The following is a 12007-nucleotide window of genomic DNA, read 5'->3' as shown; positions in this document are numbered from 1 at the left end:
CTCTCGGACACATTAGCAGTCAGTAAGTATCTGTTGAATGAATGTTTAGAGTTAATTCAGTGGGTATGCTGTGTAAATAGGACAGAGAACTGTATTTCCCAAACCAGGACACATCCTCTGACTCATTGCCTGATATGTGGGATGAAAAATAGGGCGAAATATTTGAAGTTGGGACTGCTTTTGAAAACCTAGCAGTGGGGGAGGTAGGGTGGTCACAGGGGTGGGTGATACTCCTCCCCCTTTCCCCTCCCCTGAATGCGTAGGGTCCACACTGAAAGCAGCGGGGCACACCCACCCAGTGGCACATCCACCCAGTGGCACATCCAGTATGCCGCATCGGGCAGGCACACCACCTGTGTCCCACAGCACACTCTCCCCCAGGCACACTTCACTCCCTCCACGGTGGGCTGGAGGCAGGGGAGCACACGACTTGTTCGGAGGAAGAACCGGAGCCTCTGAATTGTGGGCTGAATAATTAAAAGTAGGGTTTTGAGAGGTTTTATTCTCCTTGGGTTGTAAAAAGCCCAGCCCAGAGGCTGCGGAGAGCCCCAGATTGCCCCTCCTGCAGCTGTGCCTTGGGTCTTAGCTTCCGTTGGAATCGAAGATCAGACCATAAAGGTTCGATGCTCACCAGCCTACAGTGGGCCAACAGCTGGATGCAAGGACTTTCCCAAGCTGAGTCTGGCCCCCCACTGTCCCCCACCTCCCCCCCATTTGTCAGAGGTGGCTGCCAGGAGGGTGGGGAGAGACGTGGATTTATGGCTGCTGACTTGAAAGACAAAGTTGCCTTTTGTGTTAGAATTGGGGGGGGCGGAGAGTGGTGAGCTGGTGGTGGTGTGGGAGGGTGGGAGGGAGGGGCTGGGGTTGGGAGGCCCAAGGCAGGGGGTAAGGGGCTTGAAGAGGCAGACAAAAGGTTCCAGAGGCTTCTCAGAGCAGGGTCACCAGGCAAAGACCCAGATGAATCAATCACCCCCAGCAAAGCTGAGCAGGGCCTCTGAGCCATCGCTGTCTTCTGGGGCTGTTTGTAAGCTCCAGACACCGTCTACCCACACCCATCCAACACCCAAACCCCACACAGTGCCTCCCTCCCGCCCCCCGCAAAAAACACCTACTCTTTGGATTCAGAACCTTAATTCAACTCTCAGACTTCCCTTTGGAGAGCCAGGGAAGTAAATACAGCTCTTCTAAGTTCATACTTTCCTCCACTCCAAAAGTCATCAGCCAATCAATGTAGGGGATCTTCCCTAACAGAGCCAAAGTCATGGGCAAGGTGGGGACCCAGATATTGGGGAGACTGGGACAGCGTGTTGGAGAGGGTAAGCCTGGCCCAGAGAACCCTGATGACAAAACCAATATCCCACCGGGACTGTGGCAAGTTGCCAGCCTCCCCAAGACTCAGGGTTCTCTGCCGTCACCTCTCTCCTTCCCATGCGCATTTAGAGAGGACATTTACAAGTGCTTTGCGGAGTTTAAAGAGCATGTGGACTTGGCTGGCCTCCTCGCCCTCCAGGAGTCACTCTGCCTGGTGGGTCTGGGCAGAGGCCAGAGTAGCCATCGGGTGCCTGAGTTCAGCAGGTGCTTTAACTACACCTTGGAGAGCCACATCCATCCCCCGGAATGAGCCTGGCCAATAAAGGCATGAGTTTATGGGCTTCATAAACATTTTACTAGAGAAATCAAGGCCTCAATTACCCAATGGCTTCTTCCAAGTGACAGCTCACCTACTGGGGCCTCTGTGAAGCCCCCAGGCAGAAGTGAAATAGAAGCCAAGCTCTGGTTTATACCGGGCTGCCCCCTTCCCCCTGCACTGATCCTCTCACCATTCAGGCCTTGCAAATTCTGTCTTTACTCAGTTCTCCAGAGGGCTCTGCCACTAGCTCTCTGAGCTTTTGCCTCTCCGTGGGAATACGGCTACCCTCTTGGAGTAGACGGCCACCCAACCCCAATCCTACCACGCTCTTCCATAACCTCTCAGCACCTTTTAACTCAAGATTCTACTATTTTCCGTCAACAATCACTGGCAAGTATTTGCTATTTTTCAAGGACTGTGCCAAGCACTTTACAAATAAATCTCCTTGATTCCCACCAGTGCAGCATCTCTAGCAACATGAGCTCTTGTCATCCCTATTTTATAAGTGAGAAAGTAGAGGTTCTGAGAGACTCACTTGCCCAAGGTCACAGAGCTAAGAGTGGCGGAGGTGAGTTTTGTACCCAGTTCTGTCTGATTCCAGAGCCTGTACCATTAACCTCTTCACTGCATTGCTCCTTCAAAATGCTCTCAGCAAGTATTTCCCCACTAGAAGTAGAAATCATGCTGTCTGAGGCCTTCTCTGCCATGCAGTGTGACAGCCTTAGGATGCAATCAAATGCGGGCCTTGTCAGCAGTCTCTGAGTCCCTGTGGCCAGGAGAGGAGGAATCTGGCAGGGGCAAAGCTGGGCTAGTGATGAAGATGAAGAAGAAAGGGGGCTTTCTGGTGGGGCAGCAAGAGAGAGGGAGCAAGACAGAAAGCAGCTGTGGGTCTGAGGCCTTGCCTTGGGTGTGGACCAGTGCTGTCCAAAAGGATTTTCTGTGATGATGGAAGTATTTTATTGGTGCTGTCCCATAAGGTAGCCTATAGCCACTTGTGGCTATTGAACACTTGAAAGGTAGCTAGTGAGCCAGAGGAACTGAATTTTTAATTTAATTTTAATTTAAGTGGCCACATGTAGCTAGTGGCTGTCATATTGGACAACACAAGGATGCTCACTACAGATGATGGCTGAAATCTTCTCCAAGTCCCCTGCTGGTGTAAGGCCCTTTGGGTTCATACCATCCCCAGGGTCTTCAGGCTCAAGGCATCTGAACATCATTTCACATCACAAGTGGCTGAAGGAATTAAGGGTGTTTCCCCTCAGAAGATGTTTCTCAGGGAACAATGCAGACCTCAAGTATTTGAAGATCTGTTGTGTGAAGAACAAAATTGGTTGTGTCTTCTAGAACAGCCCTGTCCAATGAGAGTATAATGCAAAGCACATAGGTAACTTTAAGTTTTCTAATAGTCACATTTACAAAAAAAGTAAAAAAAAAGAAACAGGTAAAGATAATTTTAATAAACTTTATTTTACTTAACATATACAAAATATTATTCCAACATATAATCATTATTTTAAAATTATTAATACTTTTTACATTTTTTGAACTGTCTTTAAAATCCAAAATATTATCATTTCAGCTTGTTATCAATATTTTAAATTATTAACTATTATCAATTAAAAATATTATTTTTCCAAGTTTTAAAAATATTTATTCATTTATTCATTTTTTTTGGCTGCATCAGGTCTTAGTTGTGGCACCAGGATCTTTCATTGCGGCGCACAGGCTCTTCCTTGCGGTGCTCAGACTTCTCTCTAGTTGTGGCATGTGGGCTCCAGAGTGCGTGGGCTCTGTAGTTTGCGGCATGCGGGCTCTCTAGTTGTGGTGCATGGGCTGAGTAGTTGCAGCGCACTGGCTCAGTTGCCCCGCGGCATGTGGGATCTTAGTTCCCCGACCAGGGATTGAACCTGCGTCCCCTGCGTTGGAAGGTGGATTCTTAACCACTGGACCACCCGGGAAGTCCCTCCAACTTTTTAATTGTGGTAAAATACACATAATATAAAGTTTACTGTCTTAACCATTTTTAAGTGTGCAGTTCAGTGGCATTAAGTACCTTCATATTATTGTGCAAACTGTCACCACCATCCATCTCCAGAATTCTTTTCATCTCCCAAAAGTGAAACTCTATTCCCGTTAAACAGTAACTCCCTGTTCCTCTCTCCCCACCAGCCTGTGGCAACCACCATTCTATTTTATGTCTCTATGAATCTGCCTACTCTAGGTACCTCATATAAGTGGAATCATACAGTATTTGTCTTTCTGTGACTCGCTTATTTCACTTAGCATAATGTCCGTAAAGTTAATCCACATTGTAGCATGTGTCAGAATTTCCTTCCTTTTTAAGGCTGAGTAATATTCCATTGTATGTATAAACACATTTTATTTATCCATTCACCTGTTGATGGGCACTTGGACTGCTTTCACCTTTTAGCTATTGTGAATAAGGCTGCTATGAATGTGGCTGTACAAATATCTCTTCGAGACCCTTAATTCTTGTGGGTATATACCCAGAAGTGGAAGTGCTGGATCGTATGGTTGTTCTATGTTTAAGTTTTTGAGGAACCTCCATACTGTTCTCCATAGTGGCTGCACCAATTTACATTCCCACCAGCAGTGCACCTGGGTTCCCATTTCTCCACATGCTTGTCAACACTTGCTACTTTCTGTTGTCTTTTGTTATCGGTCTGATAGTAGCCATCGCAATGGGTGTCAGGTGGCACCTCATTATGGTTTTGATTTGCACTTCCCCAATGCTTAGTGTCTTTTTATTTTGTACTAAATCTTCGAAATCCAGTGTGTATTTTACACTTACAGCCCAACTCAGTCTGGACTGGTCACATTTCAAGTGCTTAATAGCTGGCTACTTACTTTATTAAAAAATGAGATTCTCAAGGGGAAAGTTGGGGCATTGGGTGGAAGCATATGGCATTCAGCTGTGCCTCTAGTATAAGGAAAAACATTACAATCATCTGAGCTGCGTGAGGAGGAGCCGAGCGTTCGGGGTGTCCCTGGTCCTTGGCAGGGATGGATACAAGGAAGGGGACTTTGGATGGCCTTTGGAAGAGTCTGCAGGTCGTGGTTATCCCTCTTGAATGGCGGTATGAGTAGGGGCGGTCGGTGCCTCAGACCCCCAGTGCCGCTGGCTTCTGCAAAGGCTGTGTTTTGAACTCTCCATCCCAACAAGCCCACTGGTCTCTTTGTCATCACACATCAGATAGGAGTCTGGCTGTAGCCAAAGGGTTGGAGGCTGGGCTTGGGGTATGCTGCCGGCTTCCTTCCCAGCACTCTGCCCCGACCCTTCCTGCCCCCCCAGCGTCCCCTTGGAGCCTGTCTAATCAGATCCAGGCCTGACCTCGCCAGAGGTCGTGGACCAGGAGGAAAGTCCCCCTCCCCTCCCTGAGCCGCTCTAGATCTGGCTCTCAGGAGACTCCCCTCCCCTCGGGTGATTTATAGGGGTGTCCAGGAGCCATTTCCTGCTGGTTTCTGCTCCCTTCCAGCCCAGTGGGTTGCTGGGCTGTCTCTGTGAACCCTCTTTCCCCACGGCCTAGCTGTACCCCTGGCGGGGACAGGGAGCGGCTGGGAGATTCCTTCTCAGACTGTTTGAGGACAAAGGTGCTTTCTTCTTCCTTTCTCCATAATGACCCCCAAGCAGCCCTCTGTCCTCCCTGTCACTCTCTCTGGTCCTCACACAGGAGGGGCGTCCCAACACGACCCCCTCCCATAACCCAGCTTGAAGTGAGGAACCCAAAACGGCTCCTACCCGACCAACAGGTGTGAGCAGGAAGATAAAGCATCGTTAGCCGCAAGCCACAGCACCACCTTCATGTCCACCAGCCCCATACACAGTGCTACCCACACCGGCCACAGATAGTGCCTCCATAGTGGCTAAGAACCCGCCTGCCAATGCAGGGGACATGGGTTCAAGCCCTGGTCCGGGAAGATCCCACATGCCATGGAGCAACCAAGCCCGTGCGCCACAACTACTGACCTGCACTCTAGAGCCCGTGAGCCACAACTACTGAGCCCACGTGCCACAGCCACTGAAGCCTGCGCACCTAGAGCCCGTGCTCTGCAGCAAGAGAAGCCACCGCAATGAGAAGCCCGCGCACCGCAACAAAGAGTAGCCCCCACTCACCGCAACTAGAGAAAGCCTGTGTGCAGCAATGAAGACCCAACGCAGCCAAAAATAAATAAAATACATTAAAAAAATAATAATAAAAAACTATTAACAAATAGTGCCTCCAGCCACTGTGCCCACCACTGTCAACCACACAGTGGCCTCCAGGATGACTTGCTCAGAGGTCAGCGTTTTCTGAGGTCCAGTCCTCAGCCCCGCATCCTCATGGTTGCCCAGGGACCCTCTCCCAGAGAGACACGATGAGGGACAGCTGGCTCCATGGCCTGCTTGTACAAGCCAGTGCAAAACAGACATGTAAACCAAACGTGTTCCCCCTCTGAGAGATCGGAGATCTAAGTGGCCCTGAGAAACTTTCTCCCCTGACTTCCTAAAAAAGTCATCAGTGAACTCAGAGTGAGTGGACGAACTCGGAGTGAGCTCAGCTGAGTGTGAACAAAGGCCTGTACAGGAAGACGGCAGGAGTCTGAGGTGGGAGGCCCTGCAGTGTACCTGTTCACCCCTTCATCTGTGGAGGAAAGGACCAGCGCTTCTATTATGGGAGGCAGGGTTCCCAGAGATGGGCCATCATGTATCCTTTAAGCTCTAGGCAACATCCCTTTAGCAATTAACTTGTAGCTAAAGTAATAGAATACAAAGGTTAAAGAAAAAGAAACAGATCCAACATGGAGTCAGGTTTGTTCTTCCCTTTTATACCCTGACACTGCCTGCCCACGGTCTCACTGCAATCCCCCAGGACACCGAAGGGATATACAGGGCTGACCCAAGGGTTGAGTAGGGGTGGGAAGAAGGGGAGGGAAGAAGGAGCCGCAGATAAAGAGGACCACACCCTCCTATTGCACCACCTCCCCCGGACCACACTGCCTAACCAGCTGGGCTCCAAGGGATGGGACTGAGGAACCTTCTCTGGGGCTCACTGTCGTCCCTGCAACTTGTAACACAGTGCCAACTCGCAGCCAGTGAGAAGAGGCTGGCCCAGCCTGCAGTCTGCCCTGGGGTCACCTGTCCTTGGAGAGTGAAAAATTTGCTGGGGACACTCCAGCAGAGGGCTTGGGGCATGGAACTTCTGATTTGGGGCTAGTAGAGCCACCAACTGGGCCTGGGTCTCAGTTTCCCTTTCATAAAATGAATGTGTTGGCTTTAGATGAGTGGTTTTCAAGCACTTTTAAAAGCAAAGCTACCCTTCAAATGAAATGTTTGGCAGAACTGCAATTAAGTAAAGCTGATAGAGAGGTTTAGCAAGGTGCTGCTCTGATGGAGGGGAGATGTGAAGCCCTGGGTGGGGAGGGGCCCCAGCTGCATCCCAGGGGCCCCTGGGGACCCCTCGGACTCTGTTGTACAGTGTGAAGATGATCAGACTGGCTCGTTAACTACCACCCCTTTCTGCTCGAGCATTCCTCTGCAGCATCACATTCAACCCATGCTTTTTCATTGTTTAGTTTTAGGGGGAGAAAGAAGCTAGGGGCCAAACTTTCTCCATCCAGAGCACCCTGATGAGAAGCAGCCCTTTCCCTTGCATCTCTCCTCAGGCCAGCTCCTAGCTCTAGGTGCCTCCAGGGAGCCCAGAATGGGGGTTAGAAACACAAAAGGATTCGGGTTCCTTAATGAGGAGGCATCTGTAGTCAGCAGAGCCATTAGTCCCCGCCCCAAGTCCCTGGGGGGCTGCAAGCTCCTCTCCAGCTGGAGTGAGGAGGGGGCAGGCAGCTCCCCAGCTCCTGAAGGGCAGGGCTGGGTGGGTGGGGCATAGACAGCTGACCCAGGAGCCGGGGTGCCCTCTCCCGCTCGCTAGGCCTGCCTCCAGCCCTGCCCTCCTAGATGTTGAGGCCTGGAAGAATAGAGGGGCCCTACCAGTGCCTCGGGCCCCTGCCCCAAACCTCTGCGCTGACCTGCAGGCCCTTGGCCAAACACAGCCTTTGGCCTGAGACTGGGCAGGCTGACCTCACAGTGCTCCCTGGGGATCATCTCACTGAGCCTGATGGGGACACCAGCTGGGCACTTGCCCCCATCTCCCGCCCCTAGGGCCCCAAGGTGCCCTTTGTAAGGACTATACCTACACAGGGACATGTGTGATTGATTACCTACACAGAACCAGAATCACACACCAGCCACAGGAGCTGAGGGATACAACCCCCCCCATTCACATCCAGCTTGGACACACACCACATACACAGAGGCAGCCATGTCCTCCTGGCGAGCACAGCTCTGCACACACGTGCAAGGAGGCGCTCACACCCATCAGCCATACTCCCAGGAGGCCCTGAAAGAGGAGGAGGCTGGGCTGGGGATTTTTATGCATGTTTATATTTAATGAACCACATGCAAATGAGATGGAGAATGTGCCACAAAAGAGTCAGCCCCCAGAGACTCTGGGAAGAAGGGCACAAAGGCTCGGCCTTTCTGAGCTGCCCTGGAGTCCTGAACAGACCGGTGGATTGAGGGGGCCTGAGACGGGGTGTGCCCACCCGCACCAGGGAGCCAGGAGCAGCAACCAGGACAAACTCCAGTGTCCCTGCTGCTGTGGGGAGAGGGAGGGCTCCTTCTGGGAGGGGACAACTGTCCCAGTTGATGGAGTGTTGGAGGGGAGGGGCTGCCTGCCTGGACAGATGGTGAGCCTCCTTCCCGCACTTGAAGCAAAGTGGATTTTAATGAAATCACAGCCCTGGTGCTGAAGCTGGGAACCCATGTGGGAGGGGCCCCTTCCCCAGGCTTTACAGGTTGGGGAGTAGGGATGGATGGGAGTGAGGGTGGGCAGGAACACTTCACCAGCCTAAAAGGGGGTTGGGGGCGTGCACCACGGCCCCTCCCATGATCAGAGCTCAAGCAGTTAGTTCAGATCCCCAAAAGGTGGGGAGGCGGCCCCTGAATATTTATGACACATTGAAATGTAGATTGGTAGGTCTGACTGTCTTCTGAGAGGCTTGTCACCTTGGATGGTACACCACCTTCTTGGGGTACATTGAGAAGCTGCAGAAGAACTGGAGATAAGGGGGTGATGATGAAGGGCAAAGAAAGCCATTGGGTGCTGGTAACCAGGCTCTAACGACCAGTGTCCCTGCTGGGTGACACTGGACTAATCGCTTCCCCTCTCTGTTTCCTATTCTGTAAAATGTACAGCATAATACTTAGCACTTGCATACCTTACAGGGAGTTTATAAAAATACATCCGAAAGCAGCTGTAAAAGTGTGGAGCAGGCCTTGGGAGCAAGGCTTTTCTCTGACTAGCCTTCGTGGGTCCGCAGCCCAAGATTTCCGTGTTAGAGGTTTATCATCCAAGTATTTGTCCAGTCCTTTCTCAAGGTGTCCCAGCTCGGCCTATACCACCCCTTAGGGGGAGATGTTTCCCACAGGTAGGAGGCAGGGTAAGTGCTGATGTGCCCCCAGCAAGCTGTTGCCCTGCACCTGCCAGCTCAGCTCGGGGGAAGACACCCTGCCCCCTGAGCCGGGTGAGCTCCAGGGCTCCAGGACACAGGCCTGAGGCCCCCCATGCCCTCTCCCGTCCCCTCTGCACCTCAGCAGTGTGCCTTCCCCATGCACATTTCCTTTTCTTTCTCCAGCCATGTCCGACTTCCACGTGCACCCCCAGGCCACCGTGGGTGAGGAGGGCGGTGTGGCCCGCTTCCAGTGCCAAATCCACGGGCTTCCCAAACCCCTGATCACCTGGGAGAAGAACAGAGTCCCCATTGACACAGACAATGAGAGGTGAGCCTCGGGTGGGGAAGGTGGAGGGATGACCAAGAGGCAGGCCAGTCCAGTGTCTGGGCCTTGAAGGAGGCCTGCCTGTGGCCTCCAGGGTGGTGTTTCTGCAACTTTGTTGCGACTGAGTATCTGTGTGGTTTGTGAGCCCAGATGCAACAGTTGAATGCATGCGAAGATCTGTGTGTGATTGTTGTCAAGGCTAGAATCGCAGGTGCATCCACCTGTGAGAGTCCCGTAGTGTGTCTGTGATGACAAAAGTAACACTGGGGTAGTGGCTGGGTCCTGGGCTGTGTCCGTGATGCTGAGTGACCCTGTGGCCAGTGGTGCTGTGCTTGCTTATGGTTGACCATGCCCTCCCGCCACAGGTACACACTGCTGCCCAAGGGGGTCCTGCAGATCACAGGCCTTCAGGCTGAGGACAGCGGCGTCTTCCACTGTGTAGCCTCAAATGTCGCCAGTGTCCGGGTCAGCCATGGGGCCAGCCTCACTGTGTCAGGTGAGGGTCCTTGGCCCTGTCTCGTTCCTTCTCCCCACCCTCAAATCAGTCCCTCTTCAACTGAGCCCCAGAGCCTGGACAGCCAAGTGCATACAGAGCACCTTGTGAGCACAAAGCTCTGTGCTGTTCGGGGTGAGGGTTCAGGAGGCGTCCAAGGCCCCTCCCTGGCTCAGTTCTCCTTGAGGAAGCCCACTCTCTGCTTATGGGTGGTTGGGTGAGGGTGGCTTTCCCACCGCTAGAGGCCCTGCGGGGCCTGACCGGAGAGATGAGTGTGAGCAACGCCCTGGGGCCGCTGGCTTCTCCTCTCTATGCATGGGACCCAGCTTCTGGGCTGGAGCTTGTCTCCCACCCCCCATGTCCTAGGCTGTGTATTGGGGGTGGGTGGGTGTGGTGAGGAGGTGGGAAGGGTCCCAGCTAAAGTGAAGAAGTATGGCATCTTCCTCCCAGGCTCGGGCTCTGGGGCCTACAAGGAGCCTACGATCCTCGTGGGGCCTGAGAACCTCACCCTGACTGTGCACCAGACTGCCGTGCTCGAGTGTGTCGCCACGGGCAACCCGCGCCCCATTGTGTCCTGGAGCCGCCTGGGTGAGCCCCATCCCGCAGCCCCTGCCTCTCCCACCCCTGGGAGGGCCAGTCTCTTCACCCAGCTCCGCGGGGAACTTGGAATCCTGTTTGTTCTCCGTGGGGGTCCGTTCTCTTTGAGGCCTGGGGAGGGGGTGGGTTCCCCTCTCCTTGGCAGGACCAGGGAGGTCCGCCTGCCCACTGCATTCTCCCTCCCTCTGTGCAGATGGCTTAGCTCCCCAGGTTACCTCGTCCAGTCCCCGCAGTCCTGCGCCAGCTCCCCTCCCCCATGCTCCCCTCACTCTGGGCATCTCCATCGGGCCCTCCAGAACCCCTCTGCAGCTCTCAGCACCCCTAGTCTCTTTCCTGTCCGGCTCATCTCTGCCATCTACACCCTGGCCATCCTCCCCAGTGATGCAATCCCAAACCCCTCAAAATCTCAGCCAGTTGTCACATCCTCTCTCTGGGCCCCCCAGTCTCTAACCTGGCCCCCTAAATCCCCAGCCTAAATCCCTAGGCAGCTGAAGGAGAGAAATGAAAGGGTGCAGATGGGCCCACATTGTCTGAGTGGAAAGGTCACTGGGGGAAGGAGAGTCTGGAGGGGATGGGGTGGGGTCGCATTCACAAGGAGACTGTGCCACATTGTAGCAGCTGAGTGATCCGGGAAGGAGGGGGCAGCAGGCAGGATAATGGAGTAGATTTCACCACTTCAGGGACTGAATGGGGAGCTGTCTCCTCGCATTCTGACTGTGCTAATCTGATCCTGGGTCGGGGGAGGGCCCGGGGACTGGGAGAGGCTGGAAAGAGTGGCCTCACCATTAGGAGAAGCCCATAGGCCCTGCAAGGACCATCTGGTGCAACATTTCCCAAAGCGAAATCTGCATGGGGAAAGAATGGCTTGGTGGTCTAACAAGTTTGGGAAAGAGTAAACCAGATCCCTTTGCTACGGGACTTCTCAGAGCCTTTATATTAATGCGCATTGTGACAGTCAAGGAGTGGAATGGATATCTGACCAAGGAACCTTTTTCAGGAGAGACAAATCAAACTGGGAAATGTCCGTGTAACCCAAACTCCTTACTTTCCTGTTTGAGAAATTGAGGGGAAGGGACTTGAAGGTCACCAGTGAGGCAGTGACAATGTTAGGATCAGGAGCCAGTTCCCTCCTGCTGGGTGAGAGTTTTCTGTGCTGCTCTGGCTGCCTCCACGATGCCATCATGCTCAGAGGAAAGAGTCAAAGACTGGGGCTCCCTGGAAGATTGATGGTGGCCGATTCCAAGTCCGGACATTCCTGCACACCTACCTCCCTGACCCTCCCCTTCCTCTTCAGATGGTCGCCCCATTGGGGTGGAGGGCATCCAGGTGCTGGGCACGGGGAACCTCATCATCTCAGACGTGACCGTCCAGCACTCGGGCGTCTACGTCTGTGCAGCCAACAGGCCCGGCACCCGGGTGAGGAGGACGGCACAGGGCCGGCTGGTGGTGCAAG

The 12007-nt window shown here is 53.2% G+C and overlaps 1 protein-coding gene across 1 annotated transcript in view; it reads left to right on the top strand.

Annotated features, from left to right (window-relative positions):
- The window catches only part of IGDCC3 (immunoglobulin superfamily DCC subclass member 3), a gene marked incomplete at both ends in the record, with an annotated part of 41814 nt that overhangs the window by 24863 nt on the left and 4944 nt on the right, over positions 1 to 12007 (top strand). Inside the window, 4 exons of the mRNA XM_081228241.1 lie at positions 9323 to 9467; positions 9830 to 9960; positions 10408 to 10545; positions 11849 to 12007. Of these exons, the coding sequence (XP_081084367.1) occupies positions 9323 to 9467; positions 9830 to 9960; positions 10408 to 10545; positions 11849 to 12007 (573 nt within the window). The remainder of the gene's footprint in view (positions 1 to 9322; positions 9468 to 9829; positions 9961 to 10407; positions 10546 to 11848) is intronic.

Source organism: Mesoplodon bidens (assembly GCF_964165515.1).
Source record: "Mesoplodon bidens genome assembly, chromosome: 3".
Classification (NCBI taxonomy): Eukaryota; Metazoa; Chordata; class Mammalia; order Artiodactyla; family Ziphiidae; genus Mesoplodon; species Mesoplodon bidens.
The sequence above is the reverse complement of the archived record's forward strand: the minus strand, read 5'-3'. Positions and strand labels throughout refer to the sequence as shown.